This window comes from Diadema setosum, chromosome 15 (assembly GCF_964275005.1).
Source record: "Diadema setosum chromosome 15, eeDiaSeto1, whole genome shotgun sequence".
NCBI classification, from domain to species: domain Eukaryota; kingdom Metazoa; phylum Echinodermata; class Echinoidea; order Diadematoida; family Diadematidae; genus Diadema; species Diadema setosum.
In genome coordinates, this window is record NC_092699.1 from 37,077,704 (window position 1) to 37,098,127 (window position 20,424).

At 38.9% G+C, this 20,424-nt stretch overlaps 1 protein-coding gene across 1 annotated transcript; it reads right to left on the reverse strand.

Moving 5' to 3' along the window:
* Window positions 1-8,088: 8,088 nt before the first annotated feature.
* On the reverse strand, window positions 8,089-19,843 carry LOC140238491 (TAR DNA-binding protein 43-like). Its single transcript, XM_072318397.1, has 6 exons — window positions 19,439-19,843; window positions 17,038-17,222; window positions 16,235-16,390; window positions 14,080-14,274; window positions 12,860-13,013; window positions 8,089-11,897 (listed from the first exon to the last, which is right to left on the reverse strand). Exons 1-6 carry the CDS (start codon window positions 19,695-19,697, stop codon window positions 11,407-11,409), a joined length of 1,440 nt encoding a protein of 479 aa, XP_072174498.1. The 5' UTR covers window positions 19,698-19,843; the 3' UTR covers window positions 8,089-11,406.
* Window positions 19,844-20,424: the final 581 nt, after the last annotated feature.

The following is a 20,424-nucleotide window of genomic DNA, read 5'->3' on the forward strand; positions in this document are numbered from 1 at the left end:
CATGCTATGTTCACTATGTTCACTCGATGTCTTTTTAGGGGCTCACTGCCCTGTCCATGCATAATGTCCGACTCTGGAATTGATCAGTTTGCAGTTTGTTCAAGATTCAAGATTTAAATTTATTTTCATTTCCATAAAGTAAACAGAGAAATTATATACAATGTATAGACAGAACATATTTGTAATGATCGCAAAACATAAATTAACAAGGCACATGTGAAAATGAGTAGCGCATAAAGAAAACACAATTATATATTTTTAATACATACATAATGTATGTTGTCCATAGTACAACTTAATTAAGGACATGAAGGATGGGAATAGAAATGGAGGGTCCCGCTAAAAAGCAAAGCTTGTACGATATGGGACCCTCAGAAAATATATAAGACATGCCAGCGAATAATGAATTAACGGAGCTACAAACCGATAAAAACAAAATCAAACGAACCAATGTCAACTGACATAAAATCGAATTGATAAGAGAAAAAAGAAAGAAACTACAGCACATGCCATCGTGGACGTAAGCAAACTGGATTCCATGATGTAAGAGTAATGATAAAATACAACCTGGATTAGATATATTGCAAAGAACTTTTATTTATCTTGAATCTTGTTGAATCTTGTTATTATTGTTATTGTTGAATATTATTATTGTTATTGTTATTGCTGAATATTATTGTTATTGTTGTGTTGTTATTATTGTTAATGTTGAATATTGTTGATCCCCAGGGCTACAAATTGGTCACTCAGTGATCGAAGCTTAGAAAAGTAGACCCTCTAGTTTCACGAGGCTTCCTAATCAACTCAACTCCAATAATTTGATCATTGTCCTCGATATCTCACGACACCACAAATCTCTACGTCACAATTCAGGGATGTATAACTTCCGGGACAAACTGGGCAGTCCGCTCAGGAAGCTCTGGTCATAGAAGTAATAGGCCTACTTCGTGAAATTTGAAAATATGACTTTCGTTCTATATGGATTGTGGAAAAGTTTCAGCAAGTTCGATTGAATATCAAAACTTAACGATAACATCTAAAATGGAAGTGACATAGTGACAGTTATTGCTAGAAAGAAGAGTTATTGTAGTTCAGTGCTGGATAGGACCATGGATTTCAGTCAAGAAGTTCCTGGTTCTAGTTGCCTGGCTACAGCATGAGTGTCCGGCACAGGGGCGGATCCAGGAATTCCCTTACGAGGGGGCGCCTACACAAAATTATATGGGGGGGGGGGGGCGTACGCACCCTACCCCCATTTTTCTTTTTATTTCTTTCGTTTTTACAAAAAAATAAATAAATAAAATGAAGGGGGAGGGGCACGTACCCGGTGCACCCCTGCCTGGATCCGCCAGTGCGGTAGGAGTTGTGCCCTTTCATGGGCAAGCTCTACACTGAGACCGTCATTTCCTACGTCTTCAGAAGGGATTCATACATATTCAATGTTATAGCCTTTGGTCTCGTTACTAATTGCTTACTACTACAGTACCTTAGCTTATTACTTCCTTTAACGGTCACTCAGAATGAATTCATTTAAATGAATTCAAATTCAAAAAGGTTCCGACATTCTATTATTCGTAGATGCATTTTGTTTTGCTTTTTTTTTTTTTTTTGATAGCGCGGACAGAATTAAAGGAGTCACCATAGCAATTTCCGATCACCAGCAGTCGTTGATTAGTATCTTGTTAAACATATCAGAACCATTTAGACATGGTATACCCAGCTATTACTGATGGGTTTGTTTTCAAGCTTCCATAGCGGCCATCTTTGATACATCCAGACACTCGGTTAATTCAACGAAAAAACATGAAGTGTTGAATACTACATAAAACAGTGAGTTATTCTTTTAATGCACTGAAAATATGCATGAAGAAAAAAATACAGGGAAATATCCAACCGAAATAAATCCAATTTCTTACCGAATTAGCTGGATCCGCCATGTCCGTGCAAAATTCACCTTAGTCCGTTCTTCAGGGTAATAATTTTAATGAAGGACTCAAAGCGACACTATGTGTCACGTTCTGCACCACGGGGTGTGGTTAACTTAAATGACCGTGCGCAAGGTGTATTGGTTTACATTCTTAAGAGTATTGGGCTAGACCAGGACTTCGTACACAAACGGCGTGTCTCTTATCAGATAAAGCGTCGACACACTTGGTGATGTGCAACAAATTTATCGGTTCATCTCCGAGATGACGTAAATCATTCATTTTGATAAAGTATTCTGCGCGAGCTTCCTTCTCACGTTGCTCCTTCTGAAGGAAACGGATCTAACGGTTTGGTTTGCTGAGTGCCGATAGCCCATTGAAACAGCACCAAGCATATCAACGTCTTCTGTTTCCGAGGACGAGGCCACGTCGGGGAATATCTGCTATGTGACCCTTTTTCTCAAAGAATTCCTTTCTGTTTAAACTAGTGATTCTTGCGTCCAGTTGTATTTCATGGCAAGTGATTGACAAATTTCCCTTCATCGACGTAAATGAACACCGATTTTACACTGAATAATCGTTGCATCATGTGCTTGCTTTATAATAATGATAATGATGATGATAATAATAATAATAATAATAATAATAATAATAATAATAATAATAGTTATAATAATAATAATGAAAAATAATAATGAAGGACATTTATTGCGCATCTTCTATAATGATATATTCTGCTGCGTATGAAGGGCAATTTGTCAATAAGCTGCAATAAAAACAAGAAATGTCGCTATCAGCGACCTAGTATGCCTATGCTATATCACATGGCTCGACACTAACTTTTTTGATTGGTGGCCCGATGGGGCCACCAAAATCCTAAATTTCAAATTTTTGGTGGCCCGAGAGAAAAATTTGGTGTCCCGAAAAAACAATAAAAAACAATAAAAGTCCTTTGTTTTAATGAGTCAAATATTTAAGTTTTATGATAGTAAGAATTAGAAGTTGGACATATCTACTCATAAATAAACTTCAACAAACTTGCAACACTCACTCTCAGGCACTCATTAAGTCCTTTTCATCCATCCTTTAAACAAATTTAACTGCTAATTTCCGGCGCAAAAAGTTACGAATTTATTGACATACTTTTCAAAAAATTTTGGTAGCCCGAGGCGGGCCACCAAATTTGCCCTTTTTTTAAATTTGGTGGCCCGACTTTCATTTTTGGTGGCCCCGGGCCACCGGGCCACCGTTAGTGTCGAGCCCTGTTATCAGGTATATCGCTTTATCCTCCCAATATACTTCTACAGTACGTGTGACCAAGCTTGCATGTGACAATTCTACATGACCATTTTAAAGGGATCGTACAGTTTTGGTTGAGACCCAATTTCAGGTTTCTAACATATTTTGGTGAGATAATGAGAAACCTCATAAAAAATATGAAAGAGCATATAATTCTATGAGGAATTCAACGTTTATTCGATGAAAAATGGTTTTGAAATGGCTGAGATATCCAAAAAGATCGATTCTAATAAAGTGTGGGACCCACACTTTATTACGATCGCTTTGTTTTACTTTGTTTTTGGATGTTTCAGTCATTCCAAACCCGATTTTCATCATATAAACTTTGAATTCCTCTTAAAATGGTATGCTCTGTACTATATCATAAGTGTTTTCTTGGTACGGTCTCGCAAAAAGTTAAAAGCCTAATTCTCATCTCCACCAATACTGTACTATCCCTTTAATCTTTCCCTATAGACATTGTGCGGTGATGTATGACCAGTTAGAATTCAGCGTAAATGGAGGGAGGGGGTCATTTTCAAGGTATGGAGAAAATATCTAGCCGTTAATAGTGTAATTTTAGCATTCTAAAATATAACAGAACTGTCTTGTATAGTTGTAAGCGTATGAGTTACAATGTCACGCTGGTCTAGAAATCCCGTTTCATATCGATTGATAATCTTCATGTTTTAATGCCTTTCTCTGTTTTGCAGAAATTATAAACAGTGAATACGTTATCTGTCAATATACACCTGGACGTAAAAGAAGTCCAAGTACAACTGTCATCCCTAATCGAACGAAGTTCCTACACTCTCAAGTTTTCGTTTGGTGGACGCTTTCGAACGCACACACCACAAGTTCCGGTGATGCACCAGTAGAAACTTCAACGACAACGAAGTTTTCACTTTTGTTTTGCCCCCCTATAATGTTATATTAATTTCGCATTTCTACACAATCATTAAAATCATAATCGATATTCGTATTTTTTCCAGCGCTGTGAGTTTTATCATAATAGAGTCATGACTGCTGTTTTTATCGTTATCATTGTCACTATAGTAGGAGCAGTACAGTATAGTAATTATAGTATAGTATAGTATAGTATAGTATAGTATAGTATAGTATAGTATAGTATAGTACAGTGTAGAATAGAATAGGACTTATCACTATTGGTATCAATCTATTATCTATTAGTGCTGTGATATACCGGCATTGGAGTGACGCGACACGCCCTATAGCCGATTACGCCGTATTCTTGTGGCGTCACACATTCCTGAGCACACGAACTTGAACGTTGTACGTAGACCTGCCATCACACCGTGTCATGCGTAATGAACGACGCAACATAGACATTGCGACGTTGAATAATGACGTAGCCTCCTGCATAAACAACTTATTATCTCTGACCTCTTGCCCTCACGCAAAACTCGACTCCAAGGGGTGATATAGTCTTGGTTGAGAGGAGACTTCAGGGTTCCAACTTGCTTATGAGATAATAAGAAACCTCTTATGAAATGATATGTAAGAGCATAATACAATATGTTTGAGGAATTCAAAATTTATTTGATGAAAATTGGTTTTGAAATGGCCGAGATATCCAGAAACAAAGAGGTCCTAATAAAAGATGGAGCCCACCTTATATCGTATATTAAGACCACTTTGTTTTCCGATATCCAGCCATTTCAAAAGCAGACTCTATCATCAAATAAACTTAGAATTTCGCTTATAATAACTATTGTATGCTCTTCAATATTTCATAAATGGTTTCTCATTATCTCTCCCCCACCAAAAAAAAAAAAAGGAAAAGAAAGAAAAGAAAAGAAAAAAAGTCTGAAACTATCCAATCTTTTAATCGCAAACACTCGTAATATGTGTCTCCCTATCTCTATGAAATAGCTTCTGAAAGACATGGTGGCAAATTAGCATCAAATCTTCGTTAAAGTCTGGAGTGAAACATTTTGATACATAAACCTCAGCGATTGATTTTAATCTCTTGTATCAATTACAAACGGTCAAGTTCAGGAAAGGTGAAGAAGGTGCGAAGTTCCTTATGGGTATCCTTGTGTGTGTACACAATGTAGCTTACCCGATCATAGTTCATCCTGCATTTCGTACACGCCTTTAGTGATTATGGACGTGAACAAACACAATTCGGCAACATCTATAAATAGCTCAAATCTGTGGCCCACACTACAGCGCACTTTCCGTGGCATTCTACGCTGTGCTTCATGAATATTCATGAATATTAACTTCGCAATTGATTAATTCAGAAAGTTGGGAGTGCACATGCGAGTTAATTGTTAACTTTTAAGCCAAACAAAAACATCACTGTATGCATGCGATCTGCATTACTCATTTGCGTGGGAGTCAGCGCAAGAAGGGAAGGAAAGAGAAGAGTAGAAAAGAAGAGGAAAAATAAAAGGAAAGAAGGAAGAGGAGAAAGAGTAGAGAAAAGGAGAGAAGAAAAGAGGGAAGAGAAGAGGGATGAAGAGATGAGGAGAGAAACTGATTGTACCATAATTATGTTTTCTAAGATATTTTTGTATTCCTTTCATATTTAGATATTGATACCTGTACATGTTGTCTGTCTGTTGTTGTATACAGTATAAAAATACAATGTATTGATCTGCAATCGCTATTAAATCGTTCCTCCTACATTTTGTATGGTGTATTATACCGCGTGCGTATAGGTCTTTCTATATAATGTTCATTTTTCTTTATATCAGAAATACTAATCATTTATACAAAGTTCTCATGACAATGATACCAAGCCTTTCTCGACTCGGATGTTGTTTTTTTTTTTTTTTTTTCCTTCTTCTTCTTCTTAGTTCCTTCAGTGCTTTGCATGTTTAACCCTAACTACGCCTTCTCGACGTTCCGCGCGATGTATCGCTATCGCGAAAAGCTATCGCCGCGATGTTTGATGATTCGTTTTCTTCCGAGTCTCCCGTATCTTTTGACACCAAATTTGCGATGCATGTCAGACGAAAAATTGCTCAAAAACGTGAATTCGTGTACAATTTCAATGTAAACTGTGCTTGTAAACTGTGCTTACAGGCAAATTTCATGAAAGCATGATTATTTTGGGGTTTATTGATTAAAATCAATTAATAACATTTTCTTGTTCGGAAGTCATGGACAAATCTCATAGAAAAAATATAAGTCGAAAAAACAAAGGAATGCATAAGAAATTTAAAAAACAATAAAATACTTTACATTTTTTTTTCTGATGGCACAATCTTTTTGTCTTACATTTGTTAAGGACACTAAAAAGATTATTTACACAAAAAAAGTGCGTTTTGAGATTTTGTGATTTATACCACATTGTCTGATTTCATGCATCATTATGCATGAATTAGCATAATTTAGCATAAATGATATGTGCATATATATATATATATATATATATGTATATATATATATTTTTTTTTTTTTTGGGGGGGGGGGGGGGGGGAGATATACTTCATGGTACTTTAGAATACGTCATAGGCAATGTGTGTGCCAATTTTCGTCACCAGGCTCTATCATCTACCTAAATAACTCGGCCGAGTTAGGGTCAATATTTGTACCTTTTTTACACTGTAATTTGCTCTGCACATGTGTACACACACACACAAACGCACGAACACACATACGCACACACACATACACACACACACACACACACACACACACACATATATATATCCCTAGTTGGCACCTTAGGGAGACATTTTTGGGGGGAAGTGTCTTCATTAGGGAGACAACTGGTCATTAAGGAGACAATTTTCGTGTCTCCATTGCGTAAACTGCCATTGAACATGTAATAATAAATTTGCATATAAAACAAATGGAAATGTCTTCCAAATGACCCATCTAGGAGTATATATATATAATTGGAAATAACACTAAGTGCATTACATATAAACTTGAAAAGAAATCAGTTTTGGTTATCATAAAATGTGTAGAATGTCCACTTTTTTCTTCTTCAATCTGTTGAGAATGAGAAGGGCGTTAAGTTGTCTTACACTGGGTTTAGTGGCAACTTTATTCCCTTATCATTCTTAACCGACGAAATTGTGATTTGCAACTTTTAATGTCTACCTGCAATTATCTAAATGGATAATTGACCTGGTTATATACCTTAAACATTTTCTTGAATAAAAAAAAAAAAAAGATTCAAATTAAACAAAAAAGTCCCATTGCAACCAATTCCTTTGTGAATTTCATTTCTCTGAATTAATGATTTTTGATTTGTTGTGTTTATGGAAGCTGATTGGCAAAATTGCATTGTATCAATGTAAGTAATCACCAAATACATGTATTCAGTGTTTCAGTAGTACATGTACAACATACCTGCAGCCATGATCAGGGTCCTAATCCTAATCCTGAACCTAATCCTAACCCTAATCCAAACTCTAACCCATACCCTAATCTTATCCTATCACTAAACCAGTATTTCCCTCATACGGATAATCACCATGGGCATACACAGATTCGGGTTGAGCCTGACGGAAGAATCATGAATTCAAATAGATATGCAGTACCCACTGCTGGAAAGGATTAAAACCATCACTGGTTATCAGGAGAAAGCTTGGTAGTCCAGTGGATACACCACTTGTCTGGCAATCAGAGGTCGTTGCTTCAAGTGCAACCCGAGTATGTATGCACATGACCTTTTATCATGGCTACTACACATGTATCAAAACACAGAGATGTTAATTCACACCAATAAAGGGCAATTTTCAATCAATTGCAATAATTTCCTTTCACTTCTGATTGACCATGTACATGACGTTATAAACACAATTTCCCAGTCCCAAAGGCTCTTCACAACAAGTGTTCACTTGACATCTGCATTTCTAAACCAATTAAGAACCAAGAAAAACAAACTCAATCTTTCAAGTAGTACTTGGAAACAATTGTCATTTATTTCAAGTTTGTTAATTAAAACTCACAGACAGATAGCTACAACACATTTTCATTGACACACTGAAACTTACTCCATATCTCTCGCCACCAGGCAATTAAAAAATCAGACTAATTCATCACTGATTCATACAAATCAAATTTACTCCCCTTTCATCCGACATAATACTGTACACCAAACAAAATATAAAATTCAAGAGTGCAACACACTGCAGGTAGTCCATGACCCGACAAACTTCCAAGGCCAACATGTACTTGCCACATTTACATATGACTACAAGCAATAAAATGTTGTTGTTGTTGTTGTCATTGGGTCATCAAACTCTTGATTACATCTTTACAAACATGTTATATCCAGATGTGGCCTAAAGAGGCCAGACTGAAATTGCTCAGGGATTGGGAGATAATACCTTTTGATTTTGCCTCAGATATGGACATAGTCACAAAATGAAAGGACACTGCAATATGTTGCATCCTTATAGCTTGACCAGCACTTGAGAGAGTAAAATTTTTTCAGGAGGTCCCAAAAGACAATACAAAATAAACAGGAATCAACTCACATGTGTTACATTTCTCCACACTTTATCCTCTTCTTTCATCTGGATGACTCACAATCACCGAGTAATAAGTTCCTGAAGCAAAGGCTGGTTATCTTTACCAAACGTAACAGATTAGTTTTGTTCACAGATTCTACGAAAAATACACAAGTGAATGCTTCCCATCAAAATCAACATCTCATAAATCAAAGTCAATCTTTTCAGCTCCACGCATCCAACATTTTCTCATCCTCAATTGCCAACTTTTCTAAAACATTTCTGAGCATTCAAAACATTCTTCACAAACTCAGTGTACAGATGGCTCTGGTCATACTGCTAAGTTACACGCCCTTCAAATACAGTGCACTCCCGTTATAACGAAATGCTCGCGACCGGCAGTTTTCTTTCGTTATAACGAAATTTTGTTATAACCGAACAAATACAATATATAACGAAAACAAGGAAACCACGCATATATATCATATTCTGTTTGCTGAATACTCATCATACACTGGAAAGCTGTGTGAAATGGAATGGGATTATTGTATTACAATATTAAACGCAAGTTCCCCTCAGAAACTGTGCGTGACACAAGGAGCGAACACACAGTGATGTGAAGCATTCGCCCGTGCAGAGACGCTATAAATGCTTGTTCCGCTACATATTTTCGAAAGCAATTCGCATTTCGTTATAAGGGAGCACATTTCTTCTGTTTTTCTTTGTCAGTGGCGCTCGGAAAAGACTTTGTTATTACAAAAATTTTGTTATAACCGTGTTCATTATAAGCGAATTTTGTACCATAGACTTTCATGGTGTTAATTTTGGGACCAGAAGTTTTACTTCGTTATAACGAAATTTCATTATAACCGTGTTCGTTGTAACGGGAGTGCACTGTATCAGTTAGGAAAAAACTTGTGCTTATCATTCAACCAATCCTATCTAGTGCCATCTATACATCAAGTCTGGCCAACTATAATCAAGTGGGTAGCACTACAGTCGCAGTGGTGGCATGATACTTTGTTAGGCAAGTGTGTAACAGAGGAATGTAAGCCACATTGCAAAGCAGCTGAAACCAAGTTGACCAAACTTGGTGTACAGATGGCGCCAGACATACTGCTAGTTACACGCCCTCTTCAAATATCTGGCTGAACAAAGCACTACTGTACATACATCACTCTCCTCTTATAACTGAATACACTGAACCACTGTATTCATACAGACATATGACATTTTTTCTGATGCATTTCTCCCTCTCGAATATAGTTTCAGTACAAAACCTCAGAGAAAACATACTTCTGCTCAAAGTACTCATAAAATACTGTCAACCTCGTGCAGCTACGAATCAACAACAGTGATTACTGTTAAATCATGTTTCGTCATACATCAATTTTGAGCTTGCTTCTTGGAGGGTAGGTTGATGTTGCGAGGTTGACAGCATTCAAATATCAAGTGTCGTGCTCATCTCCCGTGCCAATAACATTAAACGTACAAACCAGTAGGAACTTGTACACCCAACAACTCTTACTGAAAGATACTCTCTTCCTCATCTTATACATTATCCAAAATAAGGTACCTTCTTTGCTAGGTATTTACGTACATTTCAGTCTCACACTAATGTACCTCATTTCTCTTCAGACATTGCCTCCCTCATTCACATCTTTCCCTTCCTTCCTCCCTTTTCTTTTGCCATATTCACCCTGTTTCTGAACTTTCACCTTTTCGTCCCACAACTTAAACAAACATTCAAACTCTGTCTCTAAGAAAAATTCTCCCGCCTCCCTCCGCTTACAGACCACCCTTCAGAAATCGGCTTTCGTTGGTATCTCTTTGCTCTTTCCACGAAACTCCGTCACTCAGAAGTCGCTTTCACCTCTGGCTTACAAGCGCCAACCCTTCTCAGGAGCTTGCATGCATGAAACACACAGTAATCTCCACTTTGGCTTTGAAAGGGTTAAACGACTTACCTTGAGTGACGTTGTATCTCGTACTACGGAAGATTTCGGTCGTCAGAGGAATGTGTGTAATGAGTGTGAGGCTGGCACGTCTTCATGAGTAGAGAACTTTTCTCTACAGTTTTGAACATTTGCAATGTACCAATGTATACTCTTCTGTTTACCTTACATTGCTAACTACACTGGAAAACTGCATCAGTTCAAGGCTGAATGAACAAGATCAGATAGGTTAATTACAAGTACTTATAGATATACTGTAATTCTGAGCACTAGCCAATTTTATGCAACACTGTTATATACTTACATGCACATTACTCTTTTCATACATAAATTTGATGAGTGTTTTGCTCCCAAATATTGCTCTTCTTTTGTGAGACAAGCGCTTTTTGCTTGAAGCATTTTGATTGATTGTGTAAATGCTACAAGATTGGACTCTTGAAACAAAGCAGTAGGCATACTTTCACAAATTTGTATTTTGATGACTTTTCGCTATCTAACTTTACTCAACTGACAGGAGAAAAAAAAAGAGCCATGTCTATGGCATTGGACTGAGTACAGGACTGAGTAAAACCTGTGAGTGGTTAATAAGACAACCATAAACAAAAATGATAATTTGGATGTCGGTAGTTGTAACATCTGAGGAAAGAGTGCCGAAAGTATTTATTTAACAATATATAATTCAACTGCTTTAAGCTTCAAAAATGAGGGCATTTTTTTGTCTATGAACATTACAGTAAGAATGTGTAGATTCATAGATAGCAGTATTTGACACTGTACACGAGAACAGAACCTAAGCTAGTGACTTCATACCTACCAACCAGATGATTTGTTGAAGAACTGGCCCCCTGAATCTCCGCTGCCTTGCGTAGACTGACCACTCCACGAGGGATTGGAGTAGCCCACATCTCCCTGACCCTGGCCGGAACCCTGGCCACCACTTCCCGATCCACCTCCACCCTGCCCTGATCCTCCTCCCCCGCCCCCAGGACCCATACCCTGGGCCAACATGTTACCCATCATGCCAAGCCCTGCCTGACTCAGGGCCGCGGCAAGGACCGCCTGGTTCAACTGCATCTGGTTGAGGTTACCCTGGCCACCCCCTCCCCCACCTCCACCGCCCCTGTCCATGTGTCCGCCTCCTCCACCACCATCCCTACCCCCACCTCCACTACTCCCTCCATACCCTCCTCCTCCTCCTCCTCCCCCATACCCACCCCCACCACCTCCCCCATAGCCCCCTCCCCCACGGCCATCTTGCCTGAAACGGCCTCCATCGCGTTGATACCCGCCTCGATTGAAAGCTGGCGAAAAATCGTGCAAGAGATGCAAATAAAGTGACCAGAATGTCTTCCTTTACCAAACAAGCAAACAAAACAAGTTTTCATCTTTATCAAGACACAAAATTGAATCACTGCATCTGGACTTAACTGTTTTAATTCTGAGAAGGGATTCACATCCAATCCTGGAGGCTTCATCAGCTTGTCCGATTTGGTGGCGGGAAAATGTTATCAACGATAGGTACCGACGCAATGTCGATGTTATTGTTCAGGGTCAGACAAGCTGATGAAGCGCTCAGAAGCGGAGCTGAAATGGTCCTTGAAAGTGAAACAGTAAGGCCAGATGAAGTAATTTGACTTTGGGCCATACATTGAATGTAACCAGGATGAATCAGAACTTGCATAATCTGAGGTAATTGTCTGCCATTATTATAATCTTCCTTGAGGCATGCTAGTATCACCATTAATCCTCTGCCGAAATTGGTGTTTGCTTCTTACTTTCTCACATACAGTGTAATAGATTATATTTCAAGCACAGGATACAAAATATGAAGTCAGACTATAGGAAACTGCACAGTCCAATGACTTTAGAAGGAAGTCAAACTGATATATTCTAGGCTCGAAATGCAACATTATGTAAATAAACCTTCCTCTAAACAATGAATGTAAATGTCAACACAGTGATTGCAACCCCTTCTAACATTTTTTCTGTTTATTTTAACTGTCTCTGCTCTATATAATCTGAAAAGAAATCAAGCAGACAGGACTCTCCTATTGCAGCACAGTAAATAGCAGCTGCGCTATAGAAAAGTATCTTTTCATTGTTTATCATTTGCTGGTTTTCCCATTATCTCTGATAACTATATTATTATTTCTTTGTAAATTAGCCCATCTTATTAATTGTCAAGTAAATGGTAGCCGACTGCCCTTGTAGAAAAACAAAGAAAAAGATACATAAACAATCAAACAATGAAGGGTTGACTTACAGTCCATGCTACCGTATCCTCCGTTGCCACCTCCTCCGCCGTATCCTCCACCACTACCATAACCACCACCGCCACCTCCATCACCATAGAAACGGTCCCCCTTGTTAACCACACGCTCCTTGGGTTCAGCTCTGCTGATGTAGACGCTGTTTCCCTGAAGAGTGGGGCAAATAAAAAGGCAAAAGAATCAATCAAACTCTACAACTCCATTGTATATCTGCCCCTGCTCTTTATCACTCTTCGCTGCATTACACGTAATCACTTTTTGACCATCATATTGGCCCGAATTCACGAAGGTGGTACAAATGAAACCATGGTTTAAACCATGGACAAAAACTATGGAGCGCCAAGTGTCACATGGAATACTTCGTTACGAAATCAGTCATTTCGTCGATGAAATGATGATTTTGTAACGAAATGACAACATTTTGTAGCTAAATGAACATTTCATCCAAGAAATGATAATTTCGTTAACGAAACGGTCATTTTGTCGACGAAATGACCAATTTCGTAACGAAATATTCCGTGCGACACTTGGCGCTCCATGGTTTTAGTCCATGGTTTAAACCATGGTTTCATTTGTACCACCTTCGTGAATTCGGGCCAATATGTTTATACTTTATGCTCTTAGGGCTGCAACTTTTGAGTATGACATTTTCGGGAATGAGGCCCCAGACATTTTGTGAAATGTTTCGTGATTTGACACTGAGGTTACCATTGGTGTACTAATGCCTGTCCCTTCACTCAGTAAAAGTAATGCGATCAAGATCAGGTGGCAATATCTTTTTGTGTTGTTAAATTCGCAGTCCAACTTCCTTTTTGCGAAATATGCAAAAACATGCTTTTACAGTACACAATTTTGCCAACAGAGTTTGCATAAATGCACATAATTACCCACACATGCACAGTGTAGTGTTTTCAAGAAATATCAATGATGAACAAAGTGGCAAACTTTCCTATTTCTGCAACATCACATCCTGCAGTATTTGTAAACTGTATAGCCTTTTCAGGCTACGATGACGTCACATGGACTTAAAATAAAAGTCTAAAAATTTGTAACTTCTGAATTGATCATCCAATTTTCCTCAGACTTCACTAATGTGATGTTCAAACATTCTAATAAATCCATCAACTGAATTCTAATATTCCACTGCATTCTGATGTTCTAATCCATCAACTGAGACCACATTTCGCACAGAGCCCCCTTAAGAGCAGCTTACATTGATAATGAGGTCTTCTTCGATGATCTCATCGGCATCCTTGGAGCTGTTCATGGTGACAAAAGCAAAGCCCCTGAAAGGCTTCGGGATGAAGACGTCCACCACCTCGCCATATTTGCTGAAGATGTCGTACAGATGTTCTTTGGTGATATCCCCCGATAGTCTCCCTATGAACAGCTTCTTCCTGCTTGGTTGCTGCAGGGAACAGAAAGAGCAAAAGGAAAATCAGAACAACAGACTAAAGGAAATATTTGTACCCCTTTCAAATTTATTGAATGCAGGAGCTTTACAGCAAACCTGTTCAGATCTAAATCTTACCTGCATATACATTTTCTTCTGTCCCCATATTCCTCTAATAACACACAACCTCTTTTCAAAAACTAACCCAAGTTAAAGGGGAAGGCTAGTAACTGATCAGTGGGAATCAGTGGAAATGCTGGGAGATGATTGTTTCAATCCTTATGGGATTCATTCAAGAGTTCATTGTATATCTATTGTTGTGTGAAAATGATTTGCTTCAGAATGGTCTCATATTCAAGTAATGTGCAGTTTAATGCTTCCAGGTTAGCGTCCCTGGTCAGTGACGGAGCATTAATCTGCACATTACTTGAATATGAGACCGTTCTGAAGCAAATCATTTTCACACAACAATAGATATACAATGAACTCTTGAATGAATCCCATAAGGATTGGAACAATCATCTCCCAGCATTTCCACTGATTCCCACTGATCAGTTACTAGCCTTCCCCTTTAAGTGGTATTATTTTTACCATGTGCTTGGCACTTCTCACATGGAACTTATATGAGCCATGGGGTTTCTACCTCATATCAAATTATATTTCTCGTTCTCTAAAGACAGCATATATAATTCAACATACACGGAAACCTTGTAATAACAAGCATGCTTACAATGAGGTACATCTTTTCACAGGATGAAATCAGCGGTCCCAATTTGTCATTGCTGTATGTAGCTGGTCTTGATAAGACTTTGTTTGTTTGTTTTAACATCATCTGTGCTTTCTCCCCCGTCCCCCACGAAAACAAATGAACAAACCTACTTTTGGCCTTCTCTGTTTGCTACTAGAAACATATCACTACACTTTTTCTGTTTTTACTCCTAACTATGAACTTTTGTATACCTCTACACTTTGTTTAAACGAATATTTGGTATTACTTGTTTCACATGTTGAAGAATGGAATTTCGCCAAAACACACCCATGAAGTTGGCAATTACAGTGGACTCCTGTAATATCAAAGTCCTTGGGACTAGCAGTTTCCTTTCATTATATAAAAAGTTCGTTAAGGGTATTAACAAACATATAAAAAACTAAAAAAGCACTCTGAGAGCGCAGACCTCCGCCAAGCAGCTTCTTTCCGATGATCTTGCTCTCCCCAAAGAGATTTTTCTCCTCTCCACCGCTGGAGAAAAGCTCTTTGGGCTCTTCCATAGAGATTTGTGATTTCCACCCACAGGTACAAGTTGTATACGTGCTGAAAAATTGCCTGATTTTCCAATATAGAAGCCTTTGTTACGTCATAAACCCCCAGCTGCACGGCGCGCCTCGCCCTAGCAGAAACTAGAGCACACACTTTAGTGCACATTTGAAAACCTCAAAAATGCGCGTGAACTCCCAAGTTCATTGACCCTACCTGTCAAAATATCAAAATCCTTCATAAATTCCCAAACAAAAAAAATCTCGGATCACTACCAAAATTTACGCATTTGTTACTCGTGTCATTCTCACCCTTGCCTGTAAGTTTCATCCGAATCATACGACTACTTTTTTGAGTCATTTTGCACACGGACAAACAAACAAACCAACGGTAACAAAAACATAACACCCTCCCTTGGCGGAGGTAATGAAAAACATATACATTGTATAGCAGATAATGCTGTGGCCTGAATCTCTACTTCGCTGTAACTGGAATTTTGTTATGACTGTGTTCGTTATAACAGGAGTGTACTCTATCTTGTTATTCATAATTAATATATGAAATGAGATAAAAATTACTGATGTTGATCCATCTGAAAGCCTTACATTTGTACTTCTACACTTTGTGTCTTTGCAGGATAATACGTTGTACAGCCACCTTCCTTCATATGCACTCCTTCTCTACTTATTATGTATCTCCACTAACTGGCTGTCCACTCACCGCTCGGCCTCCGGTGTCTGGGTACTTGACCTCACACCAGCGGCTAGCCGGGTCAATCTTGTGTCTCTTCTCCACCACACTCTCCTGGGCATCTATGTCCTTGTAGCGTATAAAGCCAAACCCCTTGGACCTGCCAGTCGTCGGGTCCTTTTTCACCTGCATTAAAACATATAAAATATACAGTGTAGTAAAAATGGACATGGTGATGCCTTCAAATGCATAAATGTATCTATACCTGTAATAGTCTACAAGACTTGAAAATAATTATACAGTGTACAGTCAATTTGTCTGTATCTGGTTTACAATTACATGTACCTCTGCAATAAATACCAGACCTCATGGCAAATTTGACATTTATTCTCAATCAAAGTCCACATAAAGACAGTAAAGATGACAAACAAGAAACAGAGGAAAATCATTCTCTACTATTGACTAGATGTACTGTATTTTTCTGCACACTCAGCTACATGTACAGTATGCCAAATGGGTTGCAAATGTGCACTTTATATCCCCCTGATAACACATAATGCTGAGTTTAATATCCATGAAATAACAGTATTTATGGTTATTAATAGATTGGATATCTTTCTAAAAATGTTGATTTAAGTAACATTATTTTTATTCCTTTTTTTTTTAGCCAGAGTCATAACAAGGGACTTCATAACCTTGAAAGAGCAAGTGGGCCCAGCATTCCAGTACTAACGCAAAAACTGCTTGACTTGACTGAAAAACTTTCCTTTGGTTCCCATGTTTGAACCTCAATGCAGACAGACACACAGAGAAAGATCACCATAGTGCTGTACCTGCGCCATGACTAATTCGCCATATTTCTCAAAGTACTCCTTCATCTGATCGTCTGTCGTGTTGTAGTCGAGGCCTAGGACTATCAGGTCTGTGGTACGAGGGTTGTCAATCTTGCGCGTCTTTCCAGTAGGATTTTCCCGCGTGTCATCTCCTTTCCTCTTGTTATCTGATGATGTTAATTCGGCTGCAAGAGATGAAAAAAATCCACATCAGAATTTTGCAGAATTTCACTGAGGTAGACCGATACAATATTCTATATAATAGACAGCATATCATATGTACATAGACAAGATCTACAGCTGTAGCTGTCACAGTAGACCAAATGACTTGTGAATTGTCCACGGAAAATTTGTAATGAACTGTCGCTAGGTACATTCCACTGATCTGATTATTATCATTACTTTAACATATCCCCTTGATTTAGTCTACACACTGTGTAGGCCCTACATGTATGTTTTCCTGCCTTTGTAAATTCAAACATCTCCTTTTTTTTTTTTTGAAATGAACTGGATAGTACGAGTCAAGAAATATTATTATTACACATGTAATTACTTGTTACTTGTTACAGTTAAACTCGCCTAAGTCGACGTCGCATATGTCGAATAATCGCGTAAGTCGATGATTTTAAAAAGTCCCGATTTTTCCCCATTGACTTACGTGTATTAATTCACTCACAAGTCGAATTTTGTTAGTTGAATACTCGCTTAAGTCGATGAAATTCCAAGAACACTTTCACGGAAAAACCATTGAATTCACTGTGCCTAAGTCGAATAAGATTTTATTGTGTAATAAATCACTTTTATTATTCATTATCTATTACTCATTATTATTTTGTTTGTCAGATGAGTTTGAGGTGACAAAAAAAAAAATGATCTAAAGTATCAAAATTCAAAGCTTGAACTCTCTTCGTGTTTGGAGGTACAGCCCTGTCAGCTGTCGCGCTACGTACGTACAGGGACTGGGCTGTGTATTGCTCCACTCGCAGTAAGGCGTTCGTACAGTACACATGCGTTCATTTACATGTACGGTATTATTGAACTTGCAGCGTAGCTTTGCATTTGCAACGCTGTGCAGTTGAGTGGTATGGATGAAGCTGCTGAGTTTTCAAAGCGGAAAGTAGGGGGAAAGTTACGGGCACGGGTAAATCAGAATTGCACCTCTACACGCATTTCAAGACACGGTATGGTAAACTGGAATCAATCACTGCTCAAATATCGTTCATATTCACTTCCCCAAGGTTTAACAAGTTAATTTGTAAAGTAATCGGACCTGTGCGAATACTAGTGCACTGTCCATGCAAAGTTAGCCGCGGCCCTGCCGGGCGACCCGTGCTGCGGCACCGCTCCATCTCCCGGCGGCTCCAGAGTAGACAACATACATGTACATTATACATATGTATGTGTGGTGTAACTGTAAGTCGATTTTTTTCGACTTACGCACAAGTCGAAAATCGCCTAAGTCGATGTGTTTTGCTCAGTCCCGAGAAGATCGACTTATGCGAGTTTAACTGTACTTGTTGAAGTAATCCCAAAACTGCAGCTCCGTTGAAGCTACAGCTGTATAATGTACACAATAAAGCAGGCACAGAAGAAAAATAACACACTAGAAATCTCTAAATAAAGATTTCCACTGGAACCAAGCCACTGATTCTGGTGCTGCATTACCAATGGCATGCCTCATAGTCCAAGCATCTCAATTCACGTGAGTGATTCGTTAATTGAATGTAGACATTTTCAACAGTTTTGTTGTTGTGTGGCCGTGTTCGAGGGGTTTAGTAGATATGTGTATGGGGTTTCGTACGTAGATATGCGTATCACACACCGTCAGACGCTGTGCTAGCGCTAGCGCACGGCGTCTGGTCGGGCTACATACTTTGTAGTTGTACAAACTGAACACACAGCTGAGTTGTATGAAAGAAACATTAGAATATGATCAATCTAGAACTACATGTATATAAATTTAATTGAATTCATCTCGTTTTTTTTTTTTGGGGAGGGGGTTTGTTCCGATGTCGAAGACTCTTGTTCTTGTTCTGTCATGAATAGGCCGAAATTATGACTAGACCCCAACGTTTGGGCCTACCTCCTAGATCTAACAATTAGATCTAGACTACAGTACAGTGAGCTGTGAGTACGAGTAAATTCATGCCTTCTATGCCCCCCCCCCCCCCCCCCACTTCATCTACACTTTGTGTCAATCATGAACCCCCCTGACCCTGCCCTGTCTGTTGTGGAGTGTGCGTGTGGCCTGTGGGAGCGGGCTGGTACCTGGTCGCGGTCGCATCCGCAGTTACAATCAATGACTGCAGCATGCAGCAGGAGTAAATAAAAGGCACTCTCCCAAATATTAAGTCGTAGAAACTAACGTTAGTGTAACACTGTTACGCCAACCAATACTCACAAGCTCCTTTTGGGAACGTTGCAACGTAAATCAGGTCGTCCCATGAACCATCAGGCCGTGGGGCGAGAACCCGTTCGTCGATGACTCGCAGACCACGTATTCCCCCACTATCGGGGTTGCGGTATTTCAAGCCCGTCGCACCGGGGAACTGGGCGACAATGGTTGAGAGCATAATGGCCCCATCTGGCTCTACGGGCAGTTCGATGATAGAATCGGGATCGGTCTCTCCCTCTGTCACTGCGACCCGAATAAAGTCCATTTTCCTTGTGGGTTGAAGACCTAACTACCTCAGGGTTATCTAGAAAACTCAGGGTATGAATCTCAATCACTTTTTATGCCATGTATCAGCTGAAAATTGTCACACAAACTGGATTGAAACAGTACCCAGTACGACTTACCACACGTGTGAATAGATCAAACATGGACGCGACGCCACGCGTGAGCGAGCTGAGGCGCATCTTAGAGTAGTCTTATTATTCATACTTTATTGTGCAATTACCACCTTCAAATATCACACTGCACTCGGCACAGTGGCGCCATATAATAGTACACGCTCTCCTAACTGCGACCAGCAGACCCGCCGCAGGGCGGCGGGTCTCCGGGGCTAACGCTCTCCCAGATGAATAAAAAGAAATGAAGCAAAAAAAAAAAAAAAAATCCTCTCATGACTCCTTTTCACATATTGTCATAAGAACAATCTTAAGAAAATATTTGTTTAACTTTATAGGCCTAATTCATTATCTTTATTGTGCATCAGGTCATGTAGGCCTACTGTTTTGCTTTGTTTTCTTTTCGAGCATGAATCATCAGATGGATTTGGCACCTTATAAGTAAAATATATAACTATCATTGTCATTTTTATTATCATTATCATACTATTATTATTATCATTATCATTATTATCATCGTTATTTTTGTATTTCTGGATTTTATTGATCAGAAGTAAAACATTGTCCTTTTTCATATTGAAAGTCATATGACATATT